The sequence below is a fragment of the Gallus gallus genome, chromosome 13 (genome assembly GCF_016699485.2).
Source record: "Gallus gallus isolate bGalGal1 chromosome 13, bGalGal1.mat.broiler.GRCg7b, whole genome shotgun sequence".
NCBI lineage: Eukaryota > Metazoa > Chordata > Aves > Galliformes > Phasianidae > Gallus > Gallus gallus.
In genome coordinates, this window is record NC_052544.1 from 17,469,919 (window position 1) to 17,487,644 (window position 17,726).

General features: G+C 43.5%; 1 protein-coding gene across 12 annotated transcripts in view; it reads left to right on the top strand.

Annotated features, from left to right (window-relative positions):
- The first annotated feature begins 351 nt into the window (after window positions 1–351).
- The window catches only part of TCERG1 (transcription elongation regulator 1), a 32,640-nt gene continuing 15,265 nt past the window's right edge, over window positions 352–17,726 (top strand). For 2 of the 12 annotated variants that reach the window (XM_015294049.3, XM_015294051.3), the window contains exons 1-10: window positions 352–468; window positions 1,154–1,379; window positions 4,982–5,134; window positions 5,383–5,617; window positions 8,345–8,587; window positions 12,377–12,439; window positions 13,753–13,953; window positions 15,594–15,709; window positions 16,858–16,946; window positions 17,392–17,552. In XM_015294049.3, coding sequence (XP_015149535.1) covers window positions 383–468; window positions 1,154–1,379; window positions 4,982–5,134; window positions 5,383–5,617; window positions 8,345–8,587; window positions 12,377–12,439; window positions 13,753–13,953; window positions 15,594–15,709; window positions 16,858–16,946; window positions 17,392–17,552 — 1,573 coding nt within the window. In that variant the 5' untranslated portion in view covers window positions 352–382. Of the gene's footprint in view, window positions 469–1,153; window positions 1,380–4,981; window positions 5,135–5,382; window positions 5,618–8,344; window positions 8,588–12,376; window positions 12,440–13,752; window positions 13,954–15,593; window positions 15,710–16,851; window positions 16,947–17,391; window positions 17,553–17,726 lie in introns of all 12 variants that reach the window. The other 10 variants (XM_015294050.3, XM_025155028.3, XM_015294052.3 and 7 more) reach the window with 6 other exon arrangements.

A 17,726-nucleotide genomic window follows, 5' to 3' on the forward strand; every position in this document is an offset into this window, starting at 1 on the left:
TGGGCGCTGATCCGCCTTTTGCGATTGGGAGAGCGCAGCCGCCTGCGTGATCCGATTGGTGCACGTGTTCCACCCGCTCTGCCCGCTGATTGGGCGTGGTTCCCGTAGCTTGTTTTTTCCTACTGCCCGTTCCGGCGGATGTGGCGTCATTTCCTCTCCTCGCTGGGTCACGCCTCACGTGACCGCCTCGCGAGCAGCGCGGGACGGCCCCCGGCAGCCAATCCCGGTGCGCCTGGCTTCCCCCATTCAAAGTCGGCGGGCGTAGCGGCCAATCGCGGGGCGGTCCCGCCCCCGCGCTTGCTGACGGGCGTGGGCGGCGGCCAATGGGGTGCGGCGGGGCCTGGCCGGGGCGGCAGCGGCTCGGCGGCGCTGCGAGGTGGCGATGGCGGAACGGGGCGGCGGTGGCGGCGCGGGGGCTGGCGGCGGCGAGGGGGAGGCGGCGGCGGAGCGGTTCGGCGGCGAGCTCAGGTACCGCGCGGCGCGGGGCTCCGACTGAGCGCTGCGGCCACGACCGGCCTCCTGCGGCCTAACCACGGCGCGGCCCGGCGCGGCCTGCGGCGGCATAGGAAGGCCGGGCCGCGGACTCCGCTCCTCTCCCGCCCCGTCCACCGCCTTTGTCCGCGCGTGCGGGGCCGTCGGGCCGGGCCGGGCCCTCGTGGGCCGGCGGGGAGCGCCGGAGCGGAGCGGGACGCGGCCCCTCCTTCCGGGCCCGGCGCCGGGCCGCGCCGCTCCGCTGCTGGTGCTCTCCGCTCGCCTCGTGCGGGCGCGGAGCGGGGCGGAATTGCGCTCTCGGAGCGGCGCTCAGCGCTGCCCGGGGCGGCGTTCCCCGCACGTGAGCGCGGTTCGCGTCCCGGAGTTGGGCCTTGCGGAGCGGTGTGCGGCCGGGCGCCTCCAGCCGCAGGGCGGTTGTTTCTCTCTATGCGTAGAAGTTGATAAGTGGCGTCCTTTGAGTTTGTGAAGGGAAGAACCTGCTGAAGCGGTTACGTACAGTTTTTTATATATATATACAATTAAGGTTTGGCGCTTTTTCCTTATCCAGTTGAGTTTTGTTAGGTTTTTTTTTGTTTTTGTTTTTGTTTTTAAACAAGCATCGATTTTCCTGCAGCCCAGCAGTGAACGACAGTGAGCTCAGTTTCTCTCGCCCTCCCCGCAGGATGGCCCAGCAGCAGGCGCTGCGGTTCCGCGGCCCGGCGCCGCCCCCGAACGCGGTGATGCGCGGCCCCCCTCCGCTGATGCGCCCTCCGCCGCCCTTCGGGATGATGCGGGGCCCCCCGCCGCCGCCGCGCCCCCCCTTCGGGCGCCCTCCCTTCGACCCCAACATGCCTCCAATGCCGCCCCCAGGAGGGATCCCTCCGCCGATGGGACCCCCTCACCTGCAGGTAAGCGCAGGCAGTCCTTTGTGTTTGTGTGTGGGAACAGGAAGATGAGAGCATTGACGTGGGTGAGGAAGGCATCTGGGGTGGCTCACAGCTTCTGTGTGGTGTTATGGAATTCAGGTTGACGTGTGGCACTATGAAGAGCCCTATGTTCAACTCCTTACAGCAATTCTATGTTAATGGTTTATGCAGAGTGAGTTCACCGCCCACATTAACCAAAACCCAACTGCATTTCAGTGCCTTGTGGCCATGCAGAATGCAGTAGTTAGCTGTGCACAGCCCTCTGTGCTTGGAAAAACACACACCTGAAGCGTGTATTGGCCTTCTGGAGTGCTCTGGTGTGCTGTCACTGCTTACTGAGCAATGGTGGATGAGCACAGACTGGCAGAAGGTACTGCGGTACAGTGAGCTGAATTCTGCCTGAGTTCCAGCATGAACCATAACAGCAGTTGATGTGGAAGTTGGTTGTTAGTTCTGATTGCCAAGGGACTGGTCAGATAGGCAACCAGTAATTCTGATAAGCAGATCTGTAATCAATGATCAATGTTTTGTTTCAGTGCTGTATTCAGAAGGTTACATCAATAGTGATGCACCAGAAGTTGTCAATGGACAAACATTGAGCAAACATCTGAAAAACCTGAGAGTAGGCACAGGGTTTGACCAAGTCAGCAGCACATAGCCCTCGTACTGACGAGAGTCCGTGTTCTCCTTTGTCTGAGGGAGAACGTTCTTTACCTCACAGTACGTTTGGTGCTTGGTGTGGTTTTTGCTCTTTTTTAACTTTGAGTGTTCCTAGCATCTACAGGATTAGTCTGAGCATATTGTGAGCCTGTTGGGCTCAAGTCAGGTGCATCTCTGCTCTCCTTTTATGATGTTGCATGTTTAAGTAGTTCTGCTTACTTTGCAGATACTTGGGCAGTTTGAAAGGTAAAACCTATTTGGGAATAAGAAAAGTTCTGTTGTAATAGCAATGTAGGGGTTTCAGGGCGGTGTGACTACTATACTGTGTGGTGCCTAAATAATGGTTTTTATCCACTCTATAATGGAATACTGAACACTTCTGTGCTGTGAAATTTATTTGTAAGAGTAGGGATGTGGGCAAGAAAGAACGAAAACGTGGTAACATGGGTTATTTTATGGTATTTTTGGTCTTGCTTTGCCTGTGTCTTTGGCAGCTGAGGTATGGAAGCTTCTTTCCACATCACTCCGTGCATGGGAGTGTATGGCTCTGCATATAGCTTTGTGCAAATAGTGGAGCAGCAGGAAGGGAAACAAAGGAGCCACCAGTGCAGGAGCAAGGACTTAATGTGGACCTCACGTGAAATAAACCAGCATCAGACTGCAGCCTCATCCTGTGTGCTGTCATCACCTTGAGTATGAGATCTTTAGAAAAAATGCATGTCTTTTCCATAGCAGGCTTCTTTTCCCTTGGACGTGAAGCATAGTGTTAGAACTTGGCGGTGTGAAGTAGCTTTTCTTTTCAGTGAAACATATTCAGTTGAAAAGACCTGTAGAGTTGAAGATGGAAACAGAAACTGTGGGATGTCAGCAGCCCCACTCACCTAATGCAAAGTTCTCTTTTCTGTTCCCTTCATTTGGTACCAGGACCTTGTTCTTGATCTTGGATGATCGCATGCTCAGCCTAAGTTTATTTAAGACTATTTCCACATACCATGCCTTTCTCTTGGTGCTTTGTGGTCCCGTTTTCCCACTGGTATGGTGGTATTAACATTCATGCACCTGTTCACTGACTAGAATGCTCTGAAATTGTTGGAGTGTGCAGTGGACCTGGGAAGGAAGCACAGGACCGTGCTTCCTGCTGCCTGCACCATTTCAAGAATCAGCCAGTTAATTTGAAGCCCAGAGCCCTGACATCTCATTGTTTTGTGTGTTTGATTTATATTCTGAATGTGCTTTTGCTCTCAGCTGTTACGTTGTGGCTGTTCAATCATACCACCCACTAAATGTCTTCTACAGCTCATTGCCATACGTAAAATTTACACACCAAGCTTATCTGCATTTCTTCCTGCTGTCACACCATGCTCTGCTTTGCACATGATTCTAAAGGTGATGTGGTATTTACTGTGGAGCTGAGCTGTTTTCTGGATCCCCTGGCTGCACACTGGGATCCTCTCCTCTGCTCCTAGTGCTGCCCTGGAACGACCCAACTCCTGAAGAACTTCCTGAAGAAGCAGCAAAGTAAAAGCGGGCTCCTGGGGTTCTTCTTTCAGGTTGTAGGGGAGTAAAGAAAGAGATCATCTAATGGCCAGATGGAGGAACTGCAGAGAAGTCATGAAGAAAGGAAGTCACCTTAATAGCTTTCTCGTTAGTTTTTAATTCTGTCAGTGGCCTTTTATCTTCCTTTGCAATGGTACTGAACAAAAAAACAGAGTTGGTACATGAGTTTAAAAAGCAGTTTAAGATGCATCTCTTACAGCAGAGATCTTATCTCAGGAAAACTTCCAAAAGAAGCCCAATGTGTACAGAAACCAAGGGCATGGCACGCACTGAAAACTGCCGTGGGTAGGACTCAGATTCCCAGAGTGTGGGTGCAGCTCGGTGCTGGCTTGCATGGCACATCCCACTGAGCCACCTGATGGCTGTTAATGGCATTTCCTGCAAACATGACAGCTTCAGCAGAGCCTTCGTCCACGCTGCTGTGTGTGTTCATTTCTGTATGGAGCCTGTCAGTTATGAGGGTAGGGCTGGAAGCTTTTTGCAGTGAACTGCCTTGCTATTGCTTTTGCAAGGAGGAAATCTTTTGAATCATAAGTTCAATTGAAACTGGAGTTATGTGGATAATTGGGGCAGTTGTAGGTGTATGCAGAATGAATTAAAGAAGTCAGTGGATTTTGTTGACTGCTGTTTTTTGTAGGAAAGCATTTGCTGTGCTTGTTACACACAGGAAATTTCAGAACAGTCCAAATAAACAAGTGAGAAAAATGAATATACCTTTAATTAGAAAACCAGGCATTCAGTTTTACATGTGAGAGTGAATGTGCAGGGCAGGTCTGGATTGCTTCTGATCATGTGACAGCGAAGATATACTTTAATGTTTTTGTTTTTTTAATTAGCATTAGCTAGAGTTCTAGTTAATGGATGATTGAGATGCATAGTGGATTGTAACAAAATCTACTGCTCTACAGCACTAATGAATGGGAAGTTTGCTTCTAATTTTAATCTTTTAATACTTATTCACTGGGAGAATCACTGTGTAACTGCACAGTGGTAATGCAAGAAATCATTTTTTGATTGAGGTGATGTGTCTGAGGGGCAGTTACTCAGAACAGTTCCACCATTCTTTCTTTTTTGCATAGGGATTTTTCTCCTTTTTCAGAGAGCAGTTTTCTTTCACCCCACTCCTTTTCATACTACTCTTTTCTGCTGCTTTGCATTTACAGTAACGTCTCGGGTGTGAAGTGCTTCCCTCTGTTGTTCTGCCACAGGTGGTGGTTTGCTGGGGAGTTCTCTGAGCTAAGGTTGGTTTGTTAAAGCTCTCGGGATGGGCAGTTAGCCTTAGCATAGCTGTAATGAGTGTTGATGCTTTAATAAATGCAAGCCCAGTTTGAGTATGGTGTTACATTATTACTGTTATTTGCCTTCAGAGACCACCATTTATGCCTCCTCCCATGGGCAGCATGCCACCACCTCCCGGAATGATGTTCCCTCCAGGAATGCCGCCCGTTACTGCGCCTGGGACGCCAGCAATGCCCCCAGCTGAGGAGATATGGGTAGAGAACAAAACTCCGGATGGCAAGGTGAGGTGGTCACCAGAGACAGCAGACTACTGGCTGGTTGCTGCTGTTGTCAGCATGTTGCTCTGTTCAGTGCTACATGCGGGCACTCCAGATTTTTTAAAAAAGATTGCATGGTAAAATCCTATACAATTCTATTGATTCTCTCATTAAAATCACTTAACTGTGCTTAGAGCAGGAGTAGACAAAACACCGATAAATGCTCCCCTTTCAGACAAGCACCTGTTTGATAGTGACATCCTTAACTCTAGGTCTATTTCTACAATGCACGTACGCGTGAGTCAGCGTGGACTAAGCCAGACGGGGTGAAAGTCATCCAGCAGTCGGAGCTGACACCAATGCTGGCAGCCCAGGCCCAGGTTGGTGCCTCCACACCAACAACCAGCAGTGCCGCGGCAGCCGCATCGCCATCAACCTCTTCAAGCACTCAGTCCTCCACAACCTCTACCACAACCACGGCCACGTCGGTTTCACAGACAAATTCCAGTGAGTACCCGAGGGTTTCTCAGCTTTGCAGTGTTGGGGTGCTGCTCTGGGGAACTGCTGCAGCAAAAGCTTAGTATCCAGCAGGAAGCAATTTCCACATGGAGTGGGATGTGTTCAAATGCAATATTGAATCCATAAGAACATTGCATGGTTTTGTTGTTCTTTTTTTTTTTTTCTTTCTTTCTGATTTGGAATAGTTAGAGTAGTACTGTGCTGGGGTAGATCAACCTCAGTCAGTGTGAAACCCTTTTTCTTTAGGTCTTTGTGTGTTTGTTTTTTTTCCCTGCTGTTATCACATCATATCAAAGCTATTATACATCCATTTCCTTTTGACTGCAGTTAAAGCAAAACTGGTTTTAAAAGTATCTCACAAAAAAAATAATTTGAGGTAGGAATTACAATTGTACCAATTTCCTCTGTTTCCAAAACCACATCTGTTGCTTTAAGAGGAAATCTGTCAGTGCTGTTTCTGGGCTACATAGAATTGGTTGAGTGCAGAATAGAGCTGCATCTGATGTCTTATTTTTATCACTAGTAGCTTTCTGGTTAAGCCTCATAAGTTCCCATTTGCTGGAGTTGCACAAAAACGGAAAAAGAAAGTCCTTATCCCTATTATTATTCACAGATGACCTTTGAATAAGAGTATGAAGATTAGTGCTGATTACATGGTCTAAGTCTTTGCTTTTAAGGATTTTCGTACAGAGGAACCCCACGAGTTTAGGGATCTTGATTTATGCAGCATGGACATAATGAATGTTTATATGTAGCAACTACATCAAACAATAGTTTATAATATTCTTTGGCATATATATGCTCACAAATGCCTCTAGTGCAGAACGTCAACACAGATCCTTATCTTGGGTACTCAAATCTATCTGCATGAGAGCAAACAACTGAGTAAAATCACCATGTGTGGACAAAGCAAGGCATGGTAATTAACAAACACTTTGGTTAGTATTATGCCTGTGTGCTGGGTACTGAAAGCACAGCATCTCTGCTGCTCTGGAAGCCTGTTCTTTGGTAGCCCTTGTTGTTGTAGCTGTGCTGGCAGAAATGTGTACAGTGGGCCAGGCAAAAGAGTCTGCAGAAGATGAGGACTTGCTGAGCTGTTTGAGCTCCAGCTCTAGCACACAGATGTGTCCCATTGAAATATTTGACCTTCATGCTGTCACAAGAGGGACAAATCAGGCCTAATTTTTTAACCCAAACTTCTGGTATCCTTGTTTGAAAGGAAGTCACGATTGGCTAACCCACAATGTATGCTTTGTTAGTCCTGGAAGGAGGTCACTGAAGGAGCAAAATATTTGCATTGCTCAAAACTTTTCAGAGCTTTAATATTAAAGACAAAGCTGTGATCAGCTGCTTTGTTGAAGTAGGGCTCGTGTCATCACCTGGGGCTGCGGCCATTTTGCTGAGAAGCTGGAAGCAGGCAGAAGGTGCACATTAGGTGCTGGCATAGATCTCAGAACTGCTCCTAGTTTTGACGTTGCTCTTCATGCACCTCTGAAGCAAAATGTCTCGATACTAAATGCTAAGAGTCTGTTCTGCTTCTGCTTGTTCTGCCTGCTAAACTTTGTCTTTGCTTTCAAGAACTGTGACTGTTGGTGTCTGTGCCCAGGTGATAACATTTTATCAGTTGAAATAAATTTACAACTCTTGGGCTTGGCCTGTAAAAGTCTGGGGCTTCTGGTAAGCTCAATCCTCGTCTGGTACTGATTTGATGAGGGCCTTAAAACAAACCACATGCTCACTCTTGGCTCTGTTTCCCTAAATTTTAGGCTAAGAACTCTCTTGTCCCAAAACACTTAAGAACAACAGACCAAAAATCTTTTTCTAAGTAGCTCAATACTGATACCTGACTGGGGGTGCTTCCAGTTGTAGTTAAAGAAAGCATCCAGGGTGCCCATATATCACGTGCTTATGAGTTGGGGGCTTTGGTTTTTTTTTTTAATTAACACATTTTTCAACAGCTCCTCCTCTACCAGACCTCAGAGTATGAATTCAAGGCTGGTCAATGACTTTGTGCCATCAGGTCTCTGGTTTCCCTTCTGCCAGTGCTTTGTCATGTAGCTCTGCTCCTGGTTACATGCTGATTTCAGGCATCTGCAGGGGTTGCTGAATTGGATGCTGGTATTGTGTTTTTCCACTGGGAGGCAGTGAAAACCAAGAAAGTTCTTGCAGCTTCGGAACAAAAAGTACTTTCCTTTTCCGTGCTTAATTACACATTACTTAGTTGACATTTTTCCATTCTTGGATCACAGATTCATGAGCATGGTATTAAATGGACTGTTGTCATGCACATGCTGGTTATTACGCTCACTAAAATGGAACGTTTGTTAATTCAATATAAAAATAAGCTTTTTCCATTTGAAACTTTCTGTAATGTTCCCTTTCTGTTCTTCTGAACAGGGATGCACAGTAGAATTTAATGTATTTACTGAATGAGCTCTGTCCTTCGCTGTACTCTTTTCACCACTATACAGACTTGTTAGGAGTAACGAATGGTACAAAGTAAAACCTGAAATGGACTTCCTTTGTGAATATTCAGTGTTACAGAGAAGGCAAAAACTGTTTTCTGTCCAAGAGTGTCTTCCTGTTGATTCTAAGCATACCTGCTTACGTGACATCTGCTGGGAAACAGAGAGCCAGTATGTTTGCAGCAAATATATTGTAGTATCTGAGATACAAGGTGTTCTTTGTTTTTTTTTTTTGTTTGTTTTTTATCAGCACCTACTACACAAGACCAGACCCCAAGTTCGGGTGTTTCAGTTGCCACACCATCAGTCAGTGTTTCAACCTCTGCTCCTTCTGCTACACCTGTGCAGACTGTACCCCAGCCAGTCCCACAGACATTGCCTCCTGCAGTTCCTCATGCAGTACCTCAACCAACTGCAGCAATTCCTGCTTTTCCACCAGTAATGGTACCTCCATTTCGTGTCCCCCTTCCTGGCATGCCTATTCCACTTCCAGGTAAATTGGCAAACGTTAATTGTCTTGTCCGCTACATGTCCATGTTGTCAATTTGTTTGCACTCATGTGTCCACTGTGTATGGAACTTGCCTGAATCCTCTCCACTTAGAGTATTTTTGAAAGAATTCAGGGATAGCAGACAGACTTTTTAATTAACAGCAAACATGAAATTTTTGATTACTAACTCTTTGATATCCATACCAGAAGACAGGTACATTTAAGCATGTAAACCTTTTTGTTTTTAGATTACTGGAAATACCAGGAAGTGTTTAGTGCAATTCTTGTCTTATGGCATGTGTCTACCTCATCGTCCTATTTAAAAGTGAGATTTTGGACAGAATATGTAAGTGACTGAGAATATGGTAGGACTATATTCTACCAATTACAGTATCACTTTAATTTTTTTCTGCTTGCTTGATTTAGACCTAGAGTCTTGTGATTAAATATTTATTAGGACATGGATTGTACACCCCTCCCCCCAAAAAATAGATTAAAATAATTCGTAAGCAGGAAAAGTTACCATTCAGGTGTATTGCCCTTGATAATATCAGGTGTTTCAAGCTCTCTTCTTTTGCAACTCTCAAGTATGGTGCTGAAAATTTAAGCACAATATGGATGTTTAAACTGGGGACAATTTAAATCAAGGCATTCAAGATGCTAGCTTCAGGTGTAAAGTCTACTGTGAAGAAATCTTAGGTGGGAGCTCCCTGGTGTCTAGATAAATCAAATTTTATCAGTTTTCAATCAAATAGTTAGATACTGGAATAAATATTTTAGACTGGCAAAACTTTGGACTTGACTTGCTGTTTGTAATCACTGAACAGGTCCTAACTGGTTCTTAGTTACTTAAATAATTCAGTTTGCAGTGAGTTCCTGTTGAGTTCCTGTTCCAGTTCAAAAGTGATCCCATTTTTTTTCCCTGATGTGCAATAGCATGAACTATACACTGATGGTTTTCTGTTGCAAGGAAAGGTTTTAGGTTGTGGTTATATTGGATATGAGTTAGTTTCTACTTACAAGGAAGGACTCTGAGCTGCCTCCTTGTGCTTTTGAACAGAGAGAGCAAGGTGACTTTTTCTCCTGTACCTTCAGTATATGGGTGCAGGACATAGGAGGGGTGCTCTTAACCTCCCAGTGAATGGATTGGATGAAAAGTAATACTCTAGGACACTTCCCACACCTTCTTTTATCAAAAGATAGAAATGTCAAGACAGCTAAAATGGGTATTAGTTTTGTAAATGAGTTAGAAATATGTGGAATAAAAAGCATTTGTTTAAGAGACAAGAAGAGAGGACGTATAGTTGCTCCTTTTAAAAGACTTTTTTTTGTCAAACAGTGAGGTAAGGCTGTTTTCATCTGTGCTGTGCTTGGAAAGGCAGTCAGTGTATCACTCATCGTTCTAGGACAGGCAAAAATATTATTCTGAACAAAATATCCAAGGCTGAATGAAAAATAGATAAAGGATACAGGGAGAATGCTGATGTCAGTGTATTGTGAGGTTTAGAGAACAGCAGAAGTGGCCGCAGAGGCGGTCAGCCAGCTGTTCTTAGCAGCAGTTCTTGATATTGTCAGCAAGGGATCAGCAGAGCATGAAGGGTTTGTGCATGTTAGGGGGGTTTAATCAGCTACTCAAGTGTGAACTCTGCTAATCTGGGGATGGTTAAAGCAATGGAGATAAGTGCCAGTGGAACTGGATGGGGCTGTGGGGTTGGTTTGGTTTTCTTTTGCTTGCTAAAGGATTTCTTGAGTACTGCAATACAGAAGGAAAGACAGAGCATCAGTCTTCTTCTTAAACTCATGTTTGAAAACATGATTCTTCCAAAGCTTTCCTGGTACTGTCTTTGGTGAGATGAGCCTTCTGGGCTGAACTCACTATGTGTGGGAGGATACCTAGCAGCAAAGAGTGTGTTCCCACTAATGAGTCTAAGGTGCTAGTTTGCCTGATCACAGAATAAAAACAGCTAAATCCTTTCAGCCAGCTCTAGCTTGATTGTAATCGTTTATAACCACCATCAAAGAAATCTTTAAACTACTTTACAATAAAAAGAAAGGGAAAAGGAGTTCAGATGACTCCAAGGCAGTACAAGGTGAATTCCAAAAGGCTTGCAAAGTTGTGATGTACATATATTTGGGACTTTCAGCACCTTACATAAAGTTAGCTGGATTGCTCTCAAGTTGCTGAGACAGAGCTGATGAATGCCATTGCCATGTGATTTCAAAGTTACTCTCTGTATTACGCTGTAGTAACATGGAGCAATGGAAGAGTTGGTTGGTGATATCTCATAATCTCAGATCTTAAAAAGTAAGTCTGCTTTCTCTTAATTCATCTGTCAAAGGTAGCTGTACGTTGGAGCTTGGCAGAGGAAACAGCTCGGGTATGTGCTCAGTCTGACCTGCGCTGCAGGATCTCTGATCACAGTGATCCCGCAGACAGCGCTGTTTGTTCTGACCCCGTGTAAGACATGCTGTAACTTTCCTAACAAAACGAATTTTCTCATTCATTTTGAAGTACATAGCATGGTTCCTCCTAAATTTAGACAAATACTTCATTCAGTGCTGTTTGAGTCAATGTTTTTGTGTCTCAATTCATACTTTTTTATAAAACTTGTTTTGGATTCTTTCATGGAAGTAATTAGTAAAGAACATTGCAATTCTATCTTCTCACAAATATTTTTGAAATAAATTGGCAGTATTTTTAGTATGCTTTTGGTACTAGATCTCTACTGAAGAAAAACAGTAGTTGTATTTGTTACAAACACAGGGGTTTAATTTCACTTTGCACTGGAGGTTTTCCAGCTTTGCATGGGGCACTGATAAAGGTTAGGGGAGGAAGTTTCTGAAGCAGTCCTGTTTCCAAGTGTCAAAACCTGACTAATGCAGAGAGAACTTCTGCAGTTTCCTTCCATACCGAAAGATAAAGGGTTTGGGAAATGCACTCTCCTCCTCCCTGTCTAATTTCCTACTGAATTTTCCATCTAATTGAGGAGGATTAGGTGCTTCCCCTTTGTGGCTGTGCCATTTCCTAGGAGCTGGAGTGCAGAGCAGTGCATGCTGCTGCCTTTTGAGGGCTGATGCTGTTTTTAGAGCATTCTCAGCTCACAGCTTTCTAGGAAATGAAAAATGAAGACCATGTTTGCTACCTCTGCAGTAGCACAGTGCCGTGTACCTCTGCGGCTTCATTGCTTTTATTACTGTACCCCTTTCTCCCACCTGCAGCCTTCCCCCACCCCACATCTCCTTGGCTGCTCCCGTGCTGAGTGCGGCTCTCACCCCACAGCTCCCCGCTGTGCTCGCTGGGCTGACTGTCCTGCTGCCCTTCCCTCCCCTTTCCAAGCACAGCAGCAGACTGCGCACAGCACTGATAGCTTCACTTTTCTGCTCGCATGGCTCTGTCTGAGCGAATGCTGTCTGTGGAGAACATCTCTGTTAGCAGAATCTGCTCCTGTGGTACTGCCCCTGCATGCAGGGCTCTGTTCCCCCCTGAATGAACTTAAACCCCTGAGTCATCGTTCAGATACACACTTATTTTTTTTCTAAGCAGCATCCCAGTAATTGCTAAACAGGTGGTTTAATGGAGGTAGAAACTGTTGCTACAGCTTAAGGTTAGTTTTAAATTGGATCTGGCATAAAATATCAGCGCAAAAAAAGTTTGTTCTCTTGCCGGGAGGCTCTTATTGCCTGCTGAACGCAGCATCCCAAATTGTGGCAGGCAATCTTAGCATCCAGACTCCCAGTGGTAGCTGACGTACCATGGCAGCTTTCCAACATGCTTGCTTATCCGTTTTGCAGGTGTAGCAATGATGCAAATAGTCAGCTGCCCGTATGTAAAGACAGTCGCTACCACCAAGACCGGTAATTTTCAAACCCATCTTAGTTCGTTTTGTCTGTAAGTTGGCATGGTAGTGAATGTTGTGGTTTATATTTTATTTATTTATTTGCTTCCCCAATTGATTGAATATACATATATATATATATATACACTTTATTTTCAAAGCCAGTATAAATGCAAATATCATGTTTGGCCAGGAAGTAGCTTTCCCAATTAACTGTTAGCGTCAGCTAATTTTGTACATCAAATCCAGTACAGTGTTCTGTCACCATTGAGTTCTGTGATAACTGTGACCCTTTTCATGCCCATACTTCTTAGTTGGTAGTTTCCTGTGTGTGGATTTTTGTTTCCCCCCACGTGTACAGTGACATGGTTGTGCTCGCGTGTTGGTGTGCGTGTATGTGTGTCTTAATATAAAACTTACCACTTCTCAAACTGTGCATTTAAGAAAAGCCATTTACTGAAATCAGTTCATGGCAACGTGTAATGTGCACCTTTTCCCTTATTTAAAAAGAAACGATTTTCCCATAAATGTTAAGAATTCAAAATTATGATCCTGTAGTGCTAGTCATATCCAGTTTGCTTTTCCAGAAGTTGTCACTCAAAACGTGACATGGTCACGTTTGGTCAGTATATCCATTTTGTTTGATCGAGCAGAGAAATAATAATGTAGCATTTTGGCTGTTTTATTTTGCATATTTTCTTGTCATTTTGCTTTAGAATGTGAATAAAATGTTTTTCTCCAATCTTTACTACTAAACAGAACCATCACGAACTCTGAAATAGTTTCATTCTTTTTGCTTTTTAGCCAAAGCTCTGATTTGATGCTAACTTTTAAGTCAGGACTTAATACTTAGCAGAGTTCTGCTCCATAAGGTATCCTGTGGCTCAGAGTCAGGCCAGCATTGGTTTTTTTTGCAGCAGCTTTAGGAATATCCTAAAATGACAGAACTATTCAGCAGTTTAAATCGCTATAGAGAAATAACAAAGACCTACTTTAAGAATATACCTCATTTTGACACATTAAAGCAAAGGTCTGAAGCCCAGCTGTCCTCGTGCTGTGCAGAACTGAATATTGATTAAAATTAAGTTGTGTTTACGTAACTTTCCTGGTAATATGGGCATTAGTGTTCATTAATACGTAGGAAGAAAACTTAGTGACAGTGCACTGCTTTCCAATTTCATGTAGAAAATGACCTTTTTTGATGTGGGATGATTACTTGCAAAGTCAGTCAGTAACATGCTAGGTTTGGGATCTTTGGTTTCTCATTGTCACTTACTGTTTTGTTTCCTTTTCTTTCCTCTCGTCTCTTTTGTTTGCTCCCCCTTCCTGTAGGTGTCTTGCCAGGAATGGCACCTCCCATCGTACCTATGATCCATCCTCAGGTTGCTATTGCTGCTTCACCCGCCACGCTGGCTGGAGCAACAGCAGTCTCTGAGTGGACAGAGTACAAAACTGCGGATGGAAAGACGTACTATTACAACAACAGGACTTTGGAGTCAACATGGGAAAAACCCCAAGAACTGAAAGAAAAAGGTACCGTTTTGTTGGTGGTGTTTTTTTTTTTTTTAATATGACTGTGTAAGAGAGGCAAAATTGCTTAGACTACTGATGGTTGTGTTTGAAATGTGAACCAGACTTTTTCCAATACCCCATCTGTCTTAAGCGTATCTTTATGTCTTGATTGTAAGAATCCATTTAAGTTGCTTATGAGTCTGAAAGTGACAGTTTCAGATGCACCTTCCCACACCTGTAGAATGTAAGTACTGTACAGACTCGCAAATTTGAGAAGGTCTCAATTAGAGAAAGATAGAAAATGGGGGAAAAGATCATTTATTTTAAAGTTTCTAAAGCAGGAAAAATGAAAGTCATTAAAATTTTGAAGACCAAGTGAAAGGTTACGTTTGTGAAATATGAAGGAAGAAGGAAATTACCTCTTGTCCACTAATTCTGAAGCTGTGCTCTGGTCATGTTCTGTGACTTGCATTTGTTCTAATCCACTTTGTGTCCATGGGTGTTGTTCCTTTGGAAGAAAATACATGCATCAGAAAGAAGGAAGAAAGGGGAAAAATCTCATGGCTCTTATTCAATGCATAAAGTCTTTTTTGGGGAAGAAAATCCAGTCAGACCAGAAAGTCCTTCCTTTTACTGTCTGATGGTTCTTTCAGTAACAAGAAGTCATTGTTTAGACATAGGTCAAACATTTATACAGTTATTTAAGTAATTGATATCCATCTTTCTAATAATTCAGCTAACACTAGCCCACATCACTACATCTGCCCTTTTCCCCAGCACCTCCAAGGGCAGTGACTCCACTCTTTCCCTGGGCAGCCTGTTCCCATAACCCACCATCCTTTCTGAGGAGAATTTTTTCTTAATATCTGACCTGAATTTCCTCTGGTGCAATGGGAGGCCGTCACTCTTCATCCTGTTGCTGTTAGCTGGGAGCAGAGGATGACCCCCCCACCTCACTACAACCTCCTTTCCGGGAGTTGTAGGGATCTATAAGATCTCCCCTGAATCTCCTCCAGATTTAACCATCCCAGCTCCCTCAGCCATTCCTCATAAAATTTGTGCTCCAGACCCTTCACAGCTCCCTTGCACTTCTCTGGACACACTCCAGGGCCTCAGTGTCTTTCCAGCAGTGAGCACAGTAGTGGAGGTGCAGCCTCACCTGTGCTGAGTGCAGAGAAACAGTCACCTCCCTGCTCCTGCTGGCTGTGCTGTATCTGATACAAGTCAGGATGCCATTGGTCCTCTTGCCCACCTGGGCACACTGCTGGCTCACATTGCACTGGCTGTCCGCTGACCACCCCACATCCTTTTCCTTTGTACAGCTTTTGAGTTGCTCTGCCTGAAGCCTGTAGCAATGCATGGCATTTTTGTAACCAGAGTGCAGAACTCAGCACTTGGTCTGAAGGGTGGGTACGTGCAGCTGGCTTTTTAATAGACTGTCTTACAATACTTCCTTTTTCAGTCCCAAATAGATCTTGCTACTGGAGATAATCCCATCTTTGTAAGCAGATGTTGTAAAGCCCAAGAAGAATGGAATGTGGTGAAAATACATTAAAAATAAGTTTTGTTTTTGCTACTGTGCTTGGACAATCATACTGGAAAAACATTTGTTTCTATAATTGTTTGTTAACAATATTAAGGAAAGTTTTATCTTTATGCAGAAAAATTGGAAGAGAAGATTAAAGAGACAATTAAAGAACCTACAGAGGAACCTTTACCAATGGAGACAGAGGAAGAAGAGCCAAAAGAAGAACCTATAAAAGAACTTATAAAGGAGGTAAAAGACCTTGCAACCAAATAGTATCGTCATTTTAGTTCCTACATCCTGCAGGGCTGGATGCATCTGTAGACCAGGCATTATTGACAGGAAACATGGTTAGTAATCTGAGTTCTTGAATTTCTGGGTGATCTTGAAAGCCTTTTTTTTTTTTAGCTTTTTTTTTTTTTTTACAGGAAAAAAAACAACTGTAAAAGAACAAATAGGGTGTGAGTTAAGTTAAAAAAAAAAATAACATGAACATAGCAAAAAAGTTAATCTGATTGCACAGACATAGTCATCTTTTGCTCTTCTTAAGGTGTTCACAAAAACAAAACTTTTCCTTGAAGATCCTTAAATTGCAGTTTCTTTACTACTTTGAAACAAAACTTACCCTTTTTCCACGTGCTGTAACCAAACTGTTTAGTCTGTTAGGAAAGCATGTGCTAGCAATGTTCAGTGCTTACACTACAGTAACAAAATCAGCCTTTTTTTTTCTTGAAAGGCATTTTGTCATGCTGAGAAAGCATAGGTTTTGAAGATGCCAAGGTGCTTGAATGAAAGTAAATGAAATAAATGTTTTTATATTGATTTCTGTGAACTTGTACATTTCTTAGCAAAAACGCAGAATTCAGTTATTATTTTTGCTATCCTTGTGTCCTGTTCACTTTTAAGGTAGCAGCTGTGTTTATTTCTAATACAGAAATCTATTTTGTTTATTTCTATTACAGAGGTCATTGTGGACTTTTGACTGTTTCATGCTCCACATCTTTGTTTCAGATAAATGAATTTTAAGAACAAATACATATCTATTTTCCCCTGCATTTTAGTCCATGATGAACTATGTCAAGGATTTGTGCAGATCTAGAAAAGTATTTAAGTAAGGTTTCACTGAAGTCTGAGTGAAGTAAACACTTGGAGGTTTTCTAGATAGAGTTTTTGGAGCAACACTTGCAGTCTCTGTGATGAAATTCCAGTGCTTTTGTTTGAAGTGTGGCTGAGGTGGAATTGTGAGCTGGTGATTAGCATTGTTTCAAAATACAATTGCTTGTTTAAAACAAGTAAATTACCCTGTAATAAACAAGTAATTGCCTAGCTGTCATTGCCTAAATCCTGTAGCTTGATTTTGTTGTTTGTTTGTTTCTTTGCTTGTTTGTTTTTATCTTGAGGAGCCAAAGGAGGAAGAAATGACTGAAGAAGAAAAAGCAGCTCAGAAAGCCAAGCCAGTTGCAACCACCCCTATTCCAGGAACCCCATGGTAGGTACTGATTTTCCCTACAGCCTGTAAGTGGAGGACTGAAACATCACAAGGGATGTTGGTGGATAGGTAGAATAAGTAATAGTCCATGAAGCTCCTTTCACAGCACACTTCTGATTCAAATAACATTGGATTCCTTCAGGCAGTAGTCTTTGTAGCACAGTCTTGGTATCTCACACTAACTTCAGTCCTGTGAGGTACACTGCTAGCTTAGATTCCATAGCCCGTTCCCCTTCATCTGCTGCCGATTCCTCCTAATCTGGTATGAAATTCTGGACCCCCAAAAGTTTTTACTACTTTTGCCCTTATGCTTTGGGGAAGGAATAGGTGCAGCTGCTGACCAAAACAATCCAGTTTTTTTAATGTGGAATAGATACTCATATGGCAATATGAAGATGTTATAACAAGGTAAAACAAGACATTTTGTTTTCTGTTAAATCTCTAGGTGTGTGGTGTGGACCGGCGATGAGCGTGTTTTCTTCTACAACCCCACCACGCGTCTTTCTATGTGGGACAGACCAGATGACCTTATTGGAAGAGCTGATGTAGACAAAATTATTCAAGAACCTCCTCACAAAAAAGGAATGGAAGAAGGGAAAAAACTTAGTAAGAGCATTCTTCTCACCTTCCTTTAAAAGTCTGAATATAATTTATCATTGACTTTGTGTTCATTTCCAAAATTATTTATGTCTAAATAAGTGAGAGAAATGTAGTCAGATATCAAAAAATGCATACAGCTTTGGAATTTCTTCAAGAAAGAAGGTGGGAATGCAAGAACAT